Here is a 19484-nt window from a genome sequence, read left to right on the forward strand (position 1 = left end):
TCCATTTGGCAAAATATTTATTTATAATAAATCCGTTCAAAAGCAGTTGGTCACAAAGAATTCATTTTACATTTTTAGGCTGTAACAATGCTTTTGGTAGAAGTAAATAAACTGCCTCTTTTTACACAGTGTACAAAAACAAAGAGACATTGAAATGACAGTTAACAATAAAACACATGAAAACGGGAAGAATTGGTAAGACAAAGGCAAAAGCAATAGGAATCTGTCTGCGCACCGGCAATGCTGCCATGATTATTTACCCGTACAAATCCTCAGCCCCACTTAGTTATTATTCCCAGCACAGCTCTTAACTGCAGGTTTATGCTCCAGGAGAGGAATCTGATGCGATGTAGCAGCTCCAGTCACTCTTTCACAGTACTGCATGTCAACACTGGGAATGGTTTCTGATATGATTTAGACTGCACACAGTACTTTAATAGAAAAAAGTTAATTACTCCCACTCCGTAGTTCCTGGTGGCTTTGATGTCAAGTCATACATCACCCGAGAAATGCCAGGAATCTTCTTAATCTCCGCCACCATTTTTAACACAACCTATTGTGGAGGGGAAGAAAAAAAAAATAAAAAAAATCAGAAGAAAGCATGTAAAACAGACCTGATGAAAACTATCCGAGAAAAGCTTGAAAAAGGAAAACTTTGTTCACACTAATCCTGTTATATACAAGAGAGAAAGAGTCTATAGCTATTAGCATATTACCACCAATTAAAAAATAAAATCAACTTAAACAAAACCTCTAGCTTCATGATATCTGCAGTTACATTTGGAACTTGCTGATTTTTGGCACTGATAATAAACAAGGGTGTTGATCGCAATACACTTCCCTCAAGGCAGCAGCTCTTCAGCTTCAAAACTATTTCTTGAAAGTTCAGCAGGAACATATGCTGTTATGTCTTACTATCGATCATTTTCAGACTTTTCTCAGACCATCATCTCCAGCTGAACCACCAAACACAAAGCAACAGCCCGAGTGAAACCCCTTGCAAAACAAAAAAGGGAGCTCTAAAGGTAAAAAAACAAAAAACAAACCACACCAAACCAAAAAAACAGAGAGAGGCATCCAAAGGAAAGTTTCCACTGAGAGTTATCCTCCAGAGTTCACAATCAATTCGCGTTAGCAAAAGTATTCTAGATGAGAATTTGCTGATCCTTAGAAGTTCAGCTTCCTTAAAAATCCCACCGTTCACAACAATGTCACTTCCATGACATGCTGTTTTATAGTACAAGCAGAAATTAAACAATGCATTGCTCTCCATCGAAAAACACAGAAAATTTTTAATCAAATATGATTATTTTCCCCATAAATACAGGCATTTTCCACAACCTCTAATATTTTGTTACCACATTATTACAAAGTCTTAAAAGCAACCATTTTACATTTTGAAGAACGTCGGGGGCTGGGGGGGGTGTTCGGGTGTGGTTTTTGTGGTGTTTGGTTGTTTTGTTTGTTTTTAAACACAAACTTCAAGGTCAAATGAATCCTCATTTTATATAATGGAATAGTTTACATGGTAACTTAACCTTGAATCATTTCTTTTTAAATGGATAATAGGCTGCCTTAAAGTAGAAGACTTCAGTTACATACAGTTACTAAACAATGCCTATATGCTTTTAAAGTAAGTTTAAAAAAAAAGTCAGTCCTGTTCTTCACCTATACTGCATTCCCAGAGAGACAAAGTACTTGAAACTGGACATGGATAAAGTTTCCCGGAAAAATATGCCTGAACTTGACTCCTAAATCCTTTTAGTGACCTAAATAGAAAACAGCACACCGAGATGTTAAACAGCAGGTTCCAGTAAAATCAGAAGTGGCCATCAAGGGCAATTCCGTAAGTCAGGACATTTCCAATTACTAATGCAAAAAATTAATTTCAAAATCCCAGGAATGGTTGGGGTATTCTTTCTTTTTTAATTTATGGTATTTTGGCTCAACTCTGCAGAAAGCCTTTAAGTCTGTCATACCCATCTGCCAGCTTCTCATTTTGTTACCTTTTTTTCCCAAAACACCACCATATTCTTCCTAATGAATACTATGAAAGAGACAAAAAATTGCAATAAAAATCAAACTCAAGGCATGCAATCAAGAGAGGGAAAAAAGTCAAAACGAGTCATCTACAATACTAGCTCATGTTCAAAAGAAACTGGAAAACCCATATTACCTCTTCTGGAACCTCGTTACCAGGAGTCGCTGCAATACCAGTCATAAAATCACTTGTAATAAAAGTTCGAATGACCACAGATCTTTGACAGGAAGGTTGCTTCTGTAGGGGGTCCCGATCAAAATGTAACGGTGTCAGTATTATTGGCATCTGGCTAATTTTTCCGGCATAACCTTCAGAAAATAGTAGTACAAAGTACATTAATTCGGTTTAAAGACACAAACGTGATAGAAGTTTTACAGAATTTCCCACATGTACTTCAAACTATATACTAGGAGCCACATTTACACCTTCTGGGATCTTTTCACTACTGCTACCACACCCCAGAAGATCACACTCAGTGGCGCATACACTAAAACTACTCAAATTGCCACCTGAAATGATCTTCAGGCACGCAGAACAAAACCAGATAATCTCCATTATCCCTGTAATTCACTGTGAATGCAATTTAAGATCTGCTTTCCTTCCAACATAACCATGGCATCTTATCTATCTGCATATCAAGCCCAATAAAGAGCCATTCACAAGTATCTCTGTGTCTTGACATATTTAAGAGAGCGCTCTTAAGTATCCCTGTTGCTGGTGGTTGATAGGTAACTCCAGACAATCATCTCTCACTTTTGTTTTTTTTTTTTTTTAAATACCTCCTTCTGAAGGCCAATACACAGACCCCTGAATTTCACTGTTTAAATGATGTAAAAGTTTGAGATTCAGGTGCGTGGCAGCCTGCGGAGCCAGTCTAACACCGATGCAGGCTCTCACCCTCTGCTAGCACCGGCCTGAGCTGTTGGTACAAGGAGTCTTTTTCACTGAATGATAACTCAAGTCTTATTTTTGGGAGCAATTCATTCACACAAAGCCAAGTGTCACCAAAAGTTAGCGAGACACATCCACAGTTTTACAAACACAATTGACAGTGTTATCCTCAGCCTTTTGAGGCTATTTTTGTACAAATTATGGTAAGACAGCCTTGCAAACAGAATATGTATTTTCAAAAGAAGAGATATCCTTTGTAATTTGATTTATACAAAATGTAGGCAAGTCTGATGAACTGCTTCCCACACATATCACATCTTCAAATGTAATAAGTAAAAAAAAAACCAACCAAACAAACAAAACCCTTGAACCTCAGAACTACTATATTCTAGACGCTGCCTGTGTACCATATCACAGGGTATTGAATGCTCCTTGGATGTTAAGGGTTTGAAGTATTATTGTCTGCTAGCCTGCAGTGGTTGGGTTTACAAATACAGCTTTTACTTTAAGTTAAGAAATATGAAACCACCACAGGTAGCGAGCATCATCACCATTAGAAACTCAGTATTTAGGCTCCCTTCTTTCCACAAAAACCCCATGATTTAGAAACTATGTCAAGTTTCTTTACACAGTTTATTTACTCCAGGTAAATACTGATGACCGAGATCATCAAAGAGAAGTAACTCGGTTGACCTTCAGCTGGCTAAGAGTACTTTTTGCAGAAGTTTGCACTGCAGTGAAGCACCACACCTCTGAGCTTTGTGACATGTCAGAGGCAAGCCTCAATCCCGCAAAACCCCCTAAAATTAATTTTGCTAGCAGAAAGGCTAGCAATTCCTGTCCTTTAGCTATCAGCTTCTAAAACTTGCAGAAAAGCCTCTTGCCTGCCATGCCACTAATTTATCACTTTTTTGGAGATATCGAGAAGCTTGCAGATTTTGACAGTACCACTATAACTATACCCAGTTAGGTTCGCAGGGATCTTGAAACAAGAGTCTAATCCATGGGACAAGGCGAAGTACCTACCAGACTCCCTGAGAATATTGTGAGCCTCAAAATCAGCTTGACGTAAAGTGCTGAGGACTCCTGTTGTCAGGAAAGTGGGGGTGACATCTGTAGGAGGTTCTTTGACTGGTGGACCGAACACATACACAACTCTGGAAAACAAACAGGATGGTAGAAAAACACATTTTGTGTACACAGAATAAAACAGATTGCCTAAAGACTGCATCTTTAGTATTGTAGTGAGAAAATAAAACTAGGAAAAAAACCGTAATATTTGATTCTGCTCCTTAGCTACTCACTAGAGCTTAATATACCTTCATGCATTATATTCTATAAACATGACATGCAGACTAGCTTTGGAAGTCAGATGTATTAATTTATTTTGGTTTGTTAGAGACTAGCAATAGCCCCAATATTACTTATTCAAGAGAACAGTCCTCTGAAGAAGAGAGAAATACTAACTCAGCGGTACCACAAAGGGTGTTTTTTCAATTTTACTTTCATGTCAGTAATAGTTAAGATTATTCTAAGAAAGCTACTTAATAAGTGCTTACAATTTCTATCTTCTCTCCTAATAGGAAACTACCAAAAAATACCATTAAATAGTAAACCTTATTGTTAATGAATAGCTGTGTTTTCAGCACAGGGCACTAACACTGCAATTTATAAATCTACATAACTACACCTGTAATAAAATATCTTCTGAATTCAAACCAGTCACATCAGCTTTACCTTTTTAATCTCATTCATTGTGTTTTATATGTTGCAGAACAAAAAGTAAAGTATAATAATGTCTGACGGGCCTCATACAAGGATTTACTACGACGTATTCACACAAGTTATTTGAGTTTGTAGATACAAACCAAGAATACTTGTCTAAAATCCAAAGCAGAAAAATATGCAAGCTTTGCACTCTATATTTTTGTTTGTAATATAAAGTCTGCAAGCATAGCTGGGCAGAAGACCAACTATTTCAGTGCACTCCTCACTCAGCTATAAACAGCAATGAAAGATTCTGAAAACATACCCTGGTACAGCAGAACTCCCAGAGATGTGGTATATTCAGGAGGGTAGTATTAAATCCAAAAGAGCTTAAAGAAGACAGCAATGCTGTAAATCCAGCACATACTTTGAAATTGCACACGCAGTCCTGATTTTATGCCCTCTTTTGTTCCCTCTGCATTTAGTTTAAAGTAGTATCTTGCAATTCAAGATCTCTCGCCTTTAAGAATAATACCTCTTTTGGTAGAGGTCACTTATGTGAGAAAATTAAGTCTTGCTATAAGCAATTACAAGCAGTTTCGTCAGAAAATCTACAGTCAGGCAAGGAGGATATGCATTCTCCAGAACTGATTTAATATCTAAGCAACTTCAGCTGCTAGAAAAGTTATGGAATCAAGTAGCTAGAAAATGCATATTCACAAGAGAGCTCAATTAAGATTAAACTGCCCAGCTTTGGAGCTCTCCTATGTCCCGTTAGAACTGACAGCCCCATGTGAATTCCCTTTTTGACACACAGCAAAAAAACACTGCATGACACCACAACTCATCAGCAGGCCTGGAATCTTTCAAAAAAAGATTTTGCATAAGCTACATTGGATGTTGTCTAATCAAGTGCTTAAAAAAGTGAGAGAGGCTATCAATTTCTTTTTCAAGCCAGTAATTCCAGAAATAAACTTATGTTTTGATTTATTGTGTATTTGTAACCTCTGTATGATACACCTGTCCAACATATAAAAAAATTCTACCATAGATTAAACACGAGAATGCTTGTGCATGCTAAACTTCCATATATTGAGTAGGTCATTAGAAATTAAGTCAAAATACTTACCTGTTTATGTTGTGGCACATGCGTGGTATGAGCCTGGCAAGAAACATAAGAGACTCCCAGTGTGGAGCATCTTTACTAGAGATCCCACAAACATAGCTATATGAACGACAGTCACCCTATAAATTTAAAAAAAAAAAAAATTAACATGAACTTTGCTGCCAAAAGAGTTCACAATACTTTCCCATTCATCCTGTAGGTTACAGGACCATATTTTGTGCCAACATTTAGCAGACACTAAGCTGGCGAAATCAGTATGCCAAGAGATACCAAGTGAATGAGAAAACACAGAGTAAGACGACAGACCCCTCATGAGTTAACAAGAGTGTATAAAAGGAAAGATTCAGAATGGAAAGATTCATATAAGGTGACTAGAGCATAGGGACTGATTGTGTATTGGTACTTTCATGACACCATCTGAGGAAGGCCTGTGACAAAGTATAGAAATCTGCTGATGACACTGCTTTTTAAAACAGTAACAGAAGCTGGCTGCAAAGAGTTAGAGAAGCGACGCACAAGATCAAGCAGCTGATAATAAAATAGGAGATGTAATTCAATATTGATAGGGCAAAGAAAGGTACTTTACAGCTATGACTACTCAGTAAAGAAATCTTCCAAGTTATTGCATGCAATTCCATGAGAATGCCAGCTCAGCATTTGTATTTGGTTTGTATTTCTGTCACCAAAGGACAGCCCACAAAAATGCGCATGACGTTAGCAAAGGAATGAAAGGAAAAGAGAACACTATGCCACTGCAGAGATTCAAGTGTTCCCGTATCCTGAGTAGCCTGCACTGCTCTGGTTCCTTTCCCCTCAAGGATAAGGATATAGTACAATTTGAAAAAGTACAGGAAAGGGCAACAAGCATGTTCAAACGTAGGAAGCAGGGGGTTTTGGGCAACTTTGTCTAGGAGTCCTGAGCCTTAAAGGGGGCAACAGGATTACAGCAGAGGTCTACAAGATTCTGAATGTCATGAAGAAACTGCCTATAAGTGACCAGCATTATTCAACCTTAATGATATCCTCAAATACAATACCTGTCATTTACTCAAGTGTCTATTCAGATATCTTGACACCTTTGCACTACACCAGCATTGACAAATGACAATAACATAGGTATCACAGTCACTTGAAGTTTATGTTCTCGAGTCAAACCCTTTATTTTCAATCTTAAAGCAGCAATTATTATGCTTCGCTGCAGCCTGCCACACTGCTAGGAAGCAGCTTTCAGAACATCCCTGGAATGAATCCATTTACCTGCACTCCCACAGTTTTGATAGGTAACAAGAAGGCATTCAGTGAATGTAGGCTTGTAATCTGCATCAGCTTCTCCTGGTCTTCTTCACTTGTACACGCTTTGACCCTTTGCAGCAAAGTATGTGGCTGTGCAATGACGCAGAAAAATAAACTTTAATTAAATAAAGCCCCCAAGCACTCAAACAGAACTTAGACAGCACAAATAAAATTATTATTTAAGTAGCTGTTTGCTTAAATTTAGTCCACATTTACCCCTTGGAACTATTTAAAAAAATACCTTTCATTTAACAACTAAATTTTACCAAAAGCAGTTTTATTCGATTGGACTGCATGCAGTTCAAGCTGAAGCTCTCCAAGGCCATAGGTGAAGCTCTTTTCCTATGCTCATTCTCTCTGTCACAAAGCTATACTTTTCATTTTTGTTGTTTATTCCAGATACAGAACAAAGCAATATCCTGTTACGCTATGCTACAATTCAACAAATTTTCAAGGAAATACTCCCTTCAGTGTTTTGGAAGTAATTTTGAACTTTGGACTTGGACTTAGAGCAGGCCTCTGCTAAGGACTTTCCAGCCCCCTGCAGTTTAGTTCAAGTGAGCCTACAGTAATCATGAAGGTCATAACAGTTAAGAGACTGAAAATTTAAAACATTATCAATTAAAAACTTCAGGTTTCTGTTCAGGACATCTGGCGAGCACCAGTTCCTTGCTCCTGCACTTTCCTTCAGACATTCAGTGATTGCTAGGGCATGCAAATCTAGAAAGTTACAGTTATTTCAGGGAGGGAAAAATCTCCAGAAATCCTCATCTGCACAAAATTTAACTAAAACAAAATTTATTTACTGTATGAAATGTATATAAACTTCCATTTTCCAGAAATTGTTTAACACTTGCACCAGTCATGGCACAAAAAATCCTACTGTACTATATTGAATGGCTTCAAGTGAGTTGTATTGGACTGCATTACTCCTTAAGAGCACAAACAAGTAGTTTTAAACTTTTAGCAGCTTAAAACTCATTGCAGGCCACTACAGAATGATCATACTACTTTTATGCATATTAGAATTTAGCAATGTTGTTACCTTCTTAACACTTGCAGAAAAATCTGCAACTATTTTCAAAATGTTGTTTGTTTCAGGAAAGTCTTTGCACACATAAGGCTCTTCAGCACATATCACTCTGATTGCTAGACCAGGACCTGCAATGCAAAGTTGAAAAAACATTATACTAAATAACAGGAAAGCTGACTTTCATCTAAAAATATGACAGCATCTGGAACAGGAGGTCAATCATTGAGTACAGTACGCTTTGCCATTGTATCTATACTTCAATCATCTTAACACCCTACAAGACATAAAATACACAAGCAGTTTATTCCGGAACGGTCTTTCTGTTTGGTACATTTCAGCATTATTTACCTACACCTTAAATTGGCTGGTTGTGTAAAGCAGCAGTCAGTGGTGATGAAGTGTGGCGGATGGCAAGCCAAAGCGAACAGGAACCTCCTCCTTCCCTTTGCTAGGCAACTGGGATGAAGGAGTTGGTTATAACATACAGTTGAGTCTCCATTGTTTTTAAAGACCCCTGACAGCTATTTGACCTTTTAGCTCCTTAATACAAAAGCATGTGTAATTTGCTGGAAACGTCTGAAGACAGCTTCTTGCATTTCATGCGATTCTGGTGCATTAGCACAACAGCCTACGCGCTCTGCCAGTGACTACTACACACCCTGCAGGACAATTTTAAAACACGTGGACAGAAAAACATAACCCCCTTTAAAGGACGTGGGCTTTGCTCTATTATATACTTTGATGTTTTCTGGTGGAGAACTGTTGTTATTCTCCACGCAATCACTTTCAAAACAGCAAATGCCCCTTAGAAAGGCAGGCAGATATAGGCCAATATTTCAAGTAAGATACATTTGACAGCTCAGGCAGCATTCAGCTGCGCTTCACTGATAATTCTTGCTTTGCCTTATACAACTAAACAAATACAGCTAAAAGCAAACTCAATTATAAAACTTCTCCGTTAATCACTATACATAATAAAGCTGCTCTCAAATGTTCTTTTCCTGAAAAAAGATCCTGCTTAAGTGAAAACTCATAAATCCATCAATTTTTCTCCTGTTTCGAGGTTAAGTTTTAGGCTCCAACATAGATTTACTCTACAGGTTAAGTATATTCTAAACAATACTGATGTGATCCATAGCCCTTCACTAAGTAGCACAGACCAACTCTCATACCTGGGAAGGGATGCCTCGAAACCAGCTCTTCAGGAAGACCAAGTTCTCTCCCTAGCACTCGCACTTCATCTTTGTGAAAGTCTTTCAGTGGTTCTATTACCTTACCCTTAAAAAAAGAAAAAGCAATTTACACTCCAGGTTACACATACAAACAAAATGCCTCAAATGTTTAGGTTATGGCAGTCAAATTGGCCTGCTTTTCGCAGCATCGGCTGCCAACACTTGCATAAACACTGGAAAGAAAAGTACATGTGAATGTGGGCTTTGTAAAAACAAAATGGAAGTTTGAGGAAGATGAGGAAGTTTAAGTTCGTGCCAGAAGTATCTATGGCTCAGTCAGTGTAGATATAGCTCTAGGTCAAGCCTGCTCTGACTGTCTTCAGAAATTCAGACCCTTCTTCTCCTTCCTAGATGTTCAAACCAATCTAAAAGCCTTGAAAATACTTTGTACAGTACTACAAGTGTGGGTCAGTAACAGTTACTTTCTCTCCTATGGTTGGGCACTTACTGAGCACCTTCCAACAGGGTTATGATGTGATATCTCATGTGTTGATTCTTTCCCCTTTTATAACACAGTTAGAGAACTTACCATTCTAATGTCAGAAAAGGCAAAACAGGACAGTCTCGTACATTTGCTTCACATGCTAATAGTTAAGAGCTCTGCACGAGAAAGGTATTCAAAAAGCTTTTCTGGACTTTGACTAAACAGACCGACTGGGAGTGCAATCAAAGGGACAGGACTCGGGCTGCTTATCTTCAGACAGTTCAACCTCCTGTGTTCCTACCATCCTCAACCTCCCAGTCATCATTCATAGATGTCCATGTTGGGCCGTTTCAGAAAGATTTGTGGGTTCTTAAATTGACAACTGACAAACAGATTGTGTGCCACCAGCATACTGCTGGCAGACAGCCGATCAGGTTACTAGTAACATGATGCAGAAGCCACATAAAAACAGAAAGAACTCATCCCTGTAGGTACCTGAAGGAACTACCCCTAGATTTCAACCCATTTAAATGTATTATTCTCATGCTCTCTCAAGAGAGAGGAGAATACTACGCTAAAATGCTGAATGTTACTAGAGGTTCAAGACAAGGAGAATTTTTGGCCCTCTCTCTCAACAGGAGCTGATTATCTTTTCACTAAAGCACTGTCACTGCTCTTGCCTGAATCCATAATGTGCCAGATCTGGACTATCAGTACCTAAAGGTTAGCCATTGACTAGCGTTCAGAACAAGATACAACAGAAGGAATAAGTGACCCGTTACATCATGAATTCCAGCTGAACCAGAATAAAGTTGTCTGAGAAGTCTTAAACTACTCTCCTGCTAAAGGCATTTGACATTGCTCTGCTTCCTTACCAGGAGTTTGTTTTGAGGGTTAAAAAGTAAAAGAGTGAGGAAACAGCTTTCAGCTTGCAGTTGAGAACACCACTGTTCACACTGAACGAATCCACGTTCAATCTGTTGACATCTTCCTCAGTATCCAATGCTAGACAATACTCAAATAAGTTTGACTACTTTGGGAATGTAGCAACTAGAAAGAAGTGTAATAAATTGCAACATATTACAATAGAATCTAAAGGGCCTCATCAGAATAGGGTCCCATCAACATGGGACAGTTATACCAGCAAAACATAGAAGTTGTTCATTTTTGATACTCAGCTTCGCATCTGCGAGAACCAGAATGATACACCAGTATCCTCATTTTCATTTACCTCTTCTCTTAACTTTCGAATCAGCTCTGTGTCATTATGATGAGTTTTGATGACTTCAGCTTTGCCACTTGCAACAAGGGAAGCACTTTCAATGAGATCAGGTCTGAGGGTACCCTGAGCAAGAAAAACCTCTTCCGGTTTCAGATTCATTTCTCCGATAACTTCATTGGCAATCTAAGATGGAGAGAAAAAAAGAAAAGTGTTCCGATCTACTTTTTGGTTGTCAGGGGTCTAAAGGAAGATAATGGGTTGCCCAACAAATGCTACTGAGCTGCAAAAGCACAAACAAACAGGAAGACTAATTATGACATGAGCCCACTGCTGAAATAGTCCTATAACCCCATATTTTGTTGAACAGAAAATGGAAAAAAATATCTTCAGACTATAGGAACATCACTGCCTGTTAAATGTTACATTCTCCCTGCATCACCAACACTGATTGCTGACAGATGGAAAATGGCTCACCTTCAGCAAAGCAACAGAAGCATGCCCCAACTCACATTACCCATCAATTTGGTGAAAAAACATTGCATGGAAGTTTACGCAACAGAAATGAATGGCCAACCAATATAGCATATCTAAACATGATGGTGGATCTAGCACAATGCTTGTGAACCATGTTGTGACCATTGACTGACTGCCAAAAATTTTAGGCTTAGGGTAACATACCAATGGCTTCTTAGGTCATCCACAACTTACAAGACCACTGATGCTACTGAGCGCACAGAGCTTTAGAACAAAACAGTCTGACATAAAAGATGTATCTAGAAATCATTTTAAAAAAAATCAAACAAAAAAACAACCAACAAATAATTATAAACATTACCTTAACAAAGGTGTCACCAATAATTTTTCTTTTTTCTTCAGGACTTGTAGTCATATTTAAGGTCTTGCTAATTCTTTTACGTGGAGTTCTGTCCTCATCCGAGATGGGCAGAGTTGTTGTACCATTATAGAATGAATGAGCTGCATTCACCACTGCATGAAATTACAGGAATTTTTTGGCAAAGCCAGTAAAGATTTTTATGCAAGATTGCAAAAAAATAAGTTTCACTCTATTGCTTTAAAAAAAGGAAAAAAAAAAATCATTCCAGTGCTTGGACCATTAACTGCATTAAATGGGGCTGTTCAATATCTCAAGAATTAATTGTAACAAAAGCATTTTATTTCTCTTATTAACCTGCTCTAAAGGGCAATTTTTTTCATATTATGAGGCTAGGCAACCGTGTGAAAGTTCAGTTCTTGCTTCCCCTCAGATTATAATTTACTTGCTTTAGTTAAATAGTTTACAGGACGGTATTTCCCCAAGGCCTTTCTGCAACCAAAATTAAATGATGCACTACTTACTCATGGTACATTATGCCTCTTAATTTAGAGAGGCTCTCAATGCAGAGATCAGCTAGGAGGCTCTTTGGCGTCTTTTACCAGCACTGAACTCCATGACCTACAGAAGGAGCGTTTGCAGCAAAGGGATTCCCTCAATTTGTTACTCTGGCAGCCTGCCAGAGCCCAGGTTTATTGGTCTACAGAGTGCAAGAATAAGACATAGATTTTCCACTAAAAAAAAAGTAAAAATAAAAATAAAAAAAGATACGTGTAGAACAAAGCTTAGACTTGGCTGTATCAGGATACTGCAGCCCAATCTGCAAGATGCTAACGTGCAAGCTCCCTGCGCTGTTTCACACTGTCAGGCTAGTGGAAAGCATTGCTCACCTAGTGCCACGCTTCCTGACCAAAACACAAGAGAATCACTTGACAACAGTACTTACGCACAGCCCCAGGAACAGGCAGCTATTACTCATGAAATAAATCAGCCGGGCAGTATAAAGCAGCTTTCATTGTTTGCACAACTCATACATACATAATTTGTCTTATCTCACCTCCTCGTACTTCACGTACCGAAAAATCTCTAAACCTTCTCATAATCCATGACAAAGTACCTTCTGCTCTCTCATAATGTATTGCTTCCCAACAAGCTACTCCAAAAACAACTAAAATGCACCTATTTAGAAGCCAGGAGAGTGAAAAAAATGCCTTGAAAAAGTAATTTTTGCTATAATAGCATTCAATCACCCAAAATGAGCTCATAGTTTAAAAAGAAAGAGATCCAGGACAAGAAATAAAGGCCCAGTGGAGGACTGTTAACCAAGCCACTGAAGAAAACTGCAATCACATGAGTTTTGCAGCAGCTGAAAAGGATTACTCAACCATCGGCAGAAAAGTGACTGAGCACCAGTGACTGAGGCACATCTCCCCTGCTTTGCTGGGCCCCAACAGCAGATAGCGGATCTCAACAACTGAAGAGATGGGTCAGTTCACTGTATGCTCCAATCAAATAAGTAAGGCTTAATATTTTAGGTTTGAAATTTTGTGAATAGGCCTAGGTGGTTCCAAATTAGCAACCATGCTTTGGTATGTAAAGCCTGAGAACTGCAAAGATCAATTCAAATCAATGAAACAAACCACTAAACGTACTAATTTTAGGAGACTGGCCACATCATTAGTGGTATCAGGTATATTTAACAAAATTATAGTACCTTTAACTTGAATCCCAAGTTTTTTGAGTGCCTCCTCCACAGACTGACTCTCTCTTTTGCGCATAAATCCATTATCTATGTGTACAGCTATGACCTGATCTCGGTTCAAAGCTCGGTTCAGGAGAGCAGTACACACTGTTGAGTCCACGCCACCACTGAGTAATACCTAAGGATGAGGGAAAAAAGGAAAAAAAACAAATTTTGGTCAGCTGTCTATGGGGAAAGCGTTAACAAATAATTCAGATACAACTATGAGGATCAGAACAGACTACTGACTTATAGTCAATGATTTGGAAGATAACAAGAAGTCAAACAATGTATCAACCCAGTTGTGCAAACTTTCTAAAACCTGATTAATGTATTACCCAAATCGTGGCAATTTTGCATTTTTCAAATTAACCTGAGTGACTCTAAGTGTCGGTATTTGTCAGGCTTTTGCAAATAATCTTTCAGCTTCAATTCAATCTACTTACCAGGACTTTTGATGAGCCCACTTTCTCTTTGATATCTTGAATGCACTGAAGTTCTCTGTTTTCCACTGTAAAGGTACCACTGCATCCCGCAATATCATAAAGAAAATTCTTCAGGATCATTTTTCCATTCACTGTGAGGCTAACTTCAGGGTGGAACTGTGCTCCATACAGTTTTTTAGACTCATTTGCTATGCCTTCATCGGTGCAAAGAAATGAGCATGACAAAAAAAAAAAAATTGGAAGTGAAATGCATACCCAAGAAAGTCAAGCACACACTTGAGTGATTCATTTTGGCACAAATCACCAACCAAAACTAAAGATTCTGGTTAAGATTAGGAACAATGGTACTGTTACATATCTAGAACACACAATCCCTCAGAAACCAAGGAAAATACTCAGACATCCTAGGAAAACCATTGTGAAAACAGGAAATCAATTACATTAATTTTTTCCTCACCACGTGATACCTCATATAACCCTGCAACCAAGCCACACTGACACGGCTGCATCCACATTAAAAGGGCTGTGCTGGTCAAGCTGTGCAAGCGTCCCTACAGGGGTACGTTTGTAAGCACCACCGCTCTCTTTTCTAACAGTCTCTGGAGGGTTACTCTGTGTAATGTGCAATACTGCACCTCGCACCAAGTAAGTCTTGGTCAGACTGGGATTAAAAAAAAAAAAAAAAAAAAGGTCGGGAAACTGCCTAATTCCACTGACCTGCGTTAGACTCCCAGGTACGCTGTATCACTGTATTTTCTTTCGCTGCTGGAAGCCTGGCTACCACCTTACCAGCATTTCTTTGCTTCCTTAGGCACAAGGAGCCACAGGCTTTTGTAAGAGCCCACAGGAAATGGCACAGGAAAGCGTTGCAGATGGGAAAGGTATAACTCTGTTTCTAATGCCTCCATAAAGTGGGGTTAAAGATATCAGAGCTCTGGTGGAGCTTGCACACTGGATGCAGCAAATTTCACATAGCAAAACAATTTATAGAGCTATCTGAGTAGGCATGAGTTCTAGATCGCTTCAAAGGCAAGCCAGAATATAATGAATGCTCCGTTTAATCTTAACAGTAGTTTGGAAAGAATCTTTCCGTAACAAGTCATCTTTAAATCTTTTAAAAGGTCACTTCTTCTCAAATTAGTTACCTGTCTGATTTAAGAGCAGTATCTCAAGCTTTTTTTTTTTTTTTTTTTTTTTTACTTTAAATGAAAGATTTAAAATAAATCAGGTGAATACTTTGAGATCTTACTAAGTGGCTCAGCAAACTTAAGACCGCTCCAGGTCTCCCATCTCCTAGGAAAGAGATTCAAAGAGGCTGTTTGGCATTCAATAATTTGAGTAGCTTTCAAAAACCAAATTCTAAGGTCCTACACTTTTCTATGACAATCTGTGTGTAATGTTTGAAATGCTGCTTTCAGTACCAACGTTATTTTTGCTCAGTTGAACATTCATGCAATAATATTAAATACAATAACAAGTTAATCAAGCTTTAATAATTAAACAGTGTTTGACCTGTACTATTACAGTGCAAAAACCAAACACCACTTACACTGCACACTACAGTACATGTCTTCCTCTCCCCTGCCTTATGGGCACACAATATTTTATTTCAAAGAGAAACAACACATGCATACTCTGAAATAACATAAACCATAAAAAGAGTTAAATTTTCCTTAAACCACCAATTTAAAAACAAGACCATTCACTTTCATGCCTATTTCTTTCTTTATTATCAGGACAGCAAAACATGCAAGCAAACACATACCAGAAATTGTTAAAACAATTCACTTATTTGGCAATTAAATAACGGAGATAGTCTGTTCCCATTTGGGCTAACTACTGTCTGCCATACTCTTTCTTTTAATGAATACTATCAAAAGACAATTTTAGTACAAAATAAATACCTGCTATAATGTTCCCAGACTGTGCAACCACTTTGAATCCATCAGCTACTTTGTCCACGCTGTCTCCGTGAGTAAGGAGCACAAGCTCTTCCTTCTGAAGGCCTCTAAACAAAGATTAAAAACTAGAATCAATTAAAAAAAAAAAAACCACACACCAAAACAAAACCAGAGACCTCACTACCTGCGTTTCCAAGAGAAGCCCTTACGGATCCCAGTAAAAGCACATCTCGATTTACCAGGCCCATTTCAAATATGCAGTATTTCCTTCCCAGAAACAGTCATCTCCAACTCGGAGATGCCTCCATTGGAAGCTGCATAAAGTTCTTGTACAATACATCCTTCATGCAAGAGGTAACTTATCTTAACTCAGAAGAGTGGGGTTTTTTATAAACACACCAATAATGAAGTATCCCCTCTTTGACCTGTAGAGCCATCTAGAGTCAATCAGGACACTTGGAGTCCTGCTTTTTGTTTCAATGAAGTTTTCTTGCTCAAAACTAAGTGTTTTCAGGACAATTTGGGCACCTCAGACTTTAGGCAAGGTATAAACTTCTGCAGTAGCCATAGAGGGGACGATTAATAAAATTGGAACACCGGGTATGAGTAAACTGTTAAGAGTTATTACAAGGAACTTGAGAGGCACTGACAAAATACCAAGAAATCTAATTCTGGTTTTATAAAACATCACAAAGCAATTTGAAAGGAAGGTAGAAAATGAATGGTTTCAGATTTTCTATTACCTTTCAAAAATTGGATGGGTGCCAGCCAATACAAGAGTAATGCACTGCACAGCAAAAGATGACAAGAGCTTAACAGGAAGATTCTCATGACGTAGTACGCTTTATGGTGTCTCAATGAAGATGTTCTACTTTGAAATAAGGGGTTTACACAATATTCCAAGCAAATATATCTGCATTTCTAGGGTCAATTGAGAAGTTATGCCTAAGTATTTGTTTAAATGAGTAACTTGCTTACTCATGAACACAGCTGTAAAAGTTTTATTGGAAATTATCAGATAAGCATGGGTGCAATTTCACTATTTTCTTTAAAATAAGCTTCCTCTCATCCAGACACCGATTTCGAGACTGGTATTTCCAATATTGTTTTGATAACTTAAAACGTCTATGTACCTGAACAGTGAACATGTGTTATCCAGAGTAATGTTGAACACTCCATCTTCTCTAACACTCTTCTTGTGCACCGTACCTCCAAATACCTTATTCATCATCTGTCAAAACAAAAATACTACATGAAAAAGCACCACACAATCTAGTAGCACTTTATACCTCAGTCTGCCTATGACTGACAACAGCTCTAGCCCTCCAATACATACCAACCTAGTTTTTCATGATTATACTCATTTAATGTATTGTTTCGCAAAACGATAAGAATTCTCTTCAAAATTAATCACTGTTCTGTATTAGGCTCGTTCTCTTCTGCCGACCTTCTGCCAGCATAGCTGGGGACCGCTGCTGCACACAGCGAGCAGCAGAAATCCACAACAGTAAACAATAGGTAGAGATTTGCAAAATAGTGCACATTCAGTAGTGTACATCTACTTGCACTTATAAACAGCTGCTCTGCAAATCAGCTAAGTATCTGAGGCCAGTTATTACAAAAACAGTTAAGCTGATCAACAAAAATCTGATTTATCTATTCTTTAGCTAAGGGCCCTCCGATAGGCTTAAACTTCTCAAAATCTGGCCGCTCAGCTCTGGAGAACCAGACAAAAACTTGAGTCTATTCCCTTAGTGTTATTTTTGTGACTCTTAATAATCCGTGCTGTATCAGAGTAGTACAATTCTCAACCAGTTTTTTTTCTTTCTAAAATCTCACCTTGTCATTTGGAGTAGGATATCTGCATTTTAGATTTTGGAAGTCTCAAAATAAAGATTTTTTTTTTTTTTCTCCTTGCAAATATAACTGGCAACTTAAAAAATATTTTCAGAGCTTCACCTTCCAACTACTTTAATTTTCAGAGATTTAAGGCTTCATTTTAGACCTAGTTTGATATTATACTTCTGCACTTGACTGATTTCAACCTTTTATAATGAAGTAGTAGTGCGTTAATACAGACACTTGATTCATTTCCTTAAAGTCAACCTTAAGGAACTCCCCTGCTTGAGGCTAGCTAACGTGGTTTTCAATTTGCTTGGCATTTTAAGGCACATTTTAATATAACACACGTTTCCCTTTAGAACAGGGAGTGCCAACATTGTTTCCGTAATTACCAGCCTTTCTAAAGCAGTTTTTCCAGCCATTATTCAGCACCTCTGAAGGCCTAGTAAATCACTAACCCTGGCAAAAACCAAGATGCTCAAGCAGAAGTCACGCATCTAATCCATCCCTTGTCTCCTTGGAAGTTTGTTTCTTCACTCAGCTCGGATCTACTAGATCACTGCAGGATCACCACTCAGTCCTAAGGTAAATAAGTGTTTTGTCGGGGGGAGGGTTTAAGCACTCTTAAGAACTATGCTAGAAACATTCCACGCTTGAAAACGAAAGGGAAAAACTATTTCACTTGTTTACATGAGGGGCACATTTTCCAATACCAACTAGACAGAATCAGTTCATGACTGCCAGGTGACATTTATAGTGACAAAAAAAGGCAGCGTGGAACTCAATTCACAGCAGTGAAGCAAAGAAAAAACATTTATGCTATTGAAATGGCAGAGCCAAGAGAAGAATACACAGTATGCTCAGTTTACCAATTAGCACTTTAAAAATATCTTTTGCATAGATGGCATACTGCTTATATTTGAAAAGCAGGTCCTTTAGCAGTTCCTCTTCAGTTAGTATCAGAAATGAGGCCTAGAAGACGGCTGTAGACAAACATATCTCTCAACAGCACCTGCATGCCATAGCAGATTCCAAGAACTGGTTTTCCTATTGTAAATATTGCTGGGTCGAACCATGGTGCATCTTCTGCATACACAGAGTTTGGTCCTCCAGATATAATGATAGCTCTGCAGACAAAAGATAAAGAAAGCATTAACTCAAATATATCGTTTACTTTAAAATCTCTTTATTTGCTTTAAACATTGACATTGTCTCATAACACTCTCAGAACTCTATACATTCTAATATAAATTTTAACACTGATATCCTAACATATAGCTTAACTTTGCTATGCTACAGCTGTCAAAACCAGCGGCTCACCAGAGAGGTATTTCATCAGTTTAAACAAAGTCAAATATAAAACATCTTAAAAAGTGACTGTATTTTAAATTCCTCATAGCCAAGTGTCAACTACGAGAGAAGCAAGATGGTTAGGATCAAATGCAGAGCATTAGCATTATGATATATATACTTCATGATGTCTGTGCAACCTGGAGGGGAGTTGCATTTGAAAAACAGACTCCCAAATTTCTAGAGCTGCTGAGAAAATGTCGCTTAATCCACCCTGATTACAAAGTGAGACGGCATTAGCAACAGGTTGTGAATTAAAAGTCCAATACATCCAAGCATATATGGTTTGAAGTTAATACTTCACACTATAACAGAAAATTAAATCTTTTCAAAGGGGAAGAGAGAGCTTTTGCAAACCTTGATGATTTGCAAGATCGTGAACTGCAGAAGCACCAGCCGGTTG

At 38.2% G+C, this 19484-nt stretch overlaps 1 protein-coding gene across 2 annotated transcripts in view; it reads right to left on the reverse strand.

Moving 5' to 3' along the window:
- Window positions 1–19484, reverse strand: part of GMPS (guanine monophosphate synthase) — a 28616-nt gene continuing 9132 nt past the window's right edge. Inside the window, exons 3-16 of one of the 2 annotated variants that reach the window (XM_050902506.1) lie at window positions 18744–18858; window positions 17023–17120; window positions 15893–15996; window positions 13989–14182; window positions 13516–13681; window positions 11805–11956; window positions 10979–11152; window positions 9264–9369; window positions 8104–8219; window positions 7023–7148; window positions 5769–5884; window positions 3959–4089; window positions 2177–2349; window positions 1–553 (exon numbers count right to left, since the gene is read on the reverse strand). In XM_050902506.1, the coding sequence (XP_050758463.1) occupies window positions 452–553; window positions 2177–2349; window positions 3959–4089; window positions 5769–5884; window positions 7023–7148; window positions 8104–8219; window positions 9264–9369; window positions 10979–11152; window positions 11805–11956; window positions 13516–13681; window positions 13989–14182; window positions 15893–15996; window positions 17023–17120; window positions 18744–18858 (1873 nt within the window). In that variant the 3' untranslated portion in view covers window positions 1–451. Of the gene's footprint in view, window positions 554–2176; window positions 2350–3958; window positions 4090–5768; window positions 5885–7022; window positions 7149–8103; window positions 8220–9263; window positions 9370–10978; window positions 11153–11804; window positions 11957–13515; window positions 13682–13988; window positions 14183–15892; window positions 15997–17022; window positions 17121–18189; window positions 18252–18743; window positions 18859–19484 lie in introns of those variants that run through there. The other variant, XM_050902508.1, reaches the window with a different exon arrangement.

This window comes from Gymnogyps californianus, chromosome 10, assembly GCF_018139145.2.
Source record: "Gymnogyps californianus isolate 813 chromosome 10, ASM1813914v2, whole genome shotgun sequence".
In the NCBI taxonomy this organism is placed as follows: Eukaryota; Metazoa; Chordata; class Aves; order Accipitriformes; family Cathartidae; genus Gymnogyps; species Gymnogyps californianus.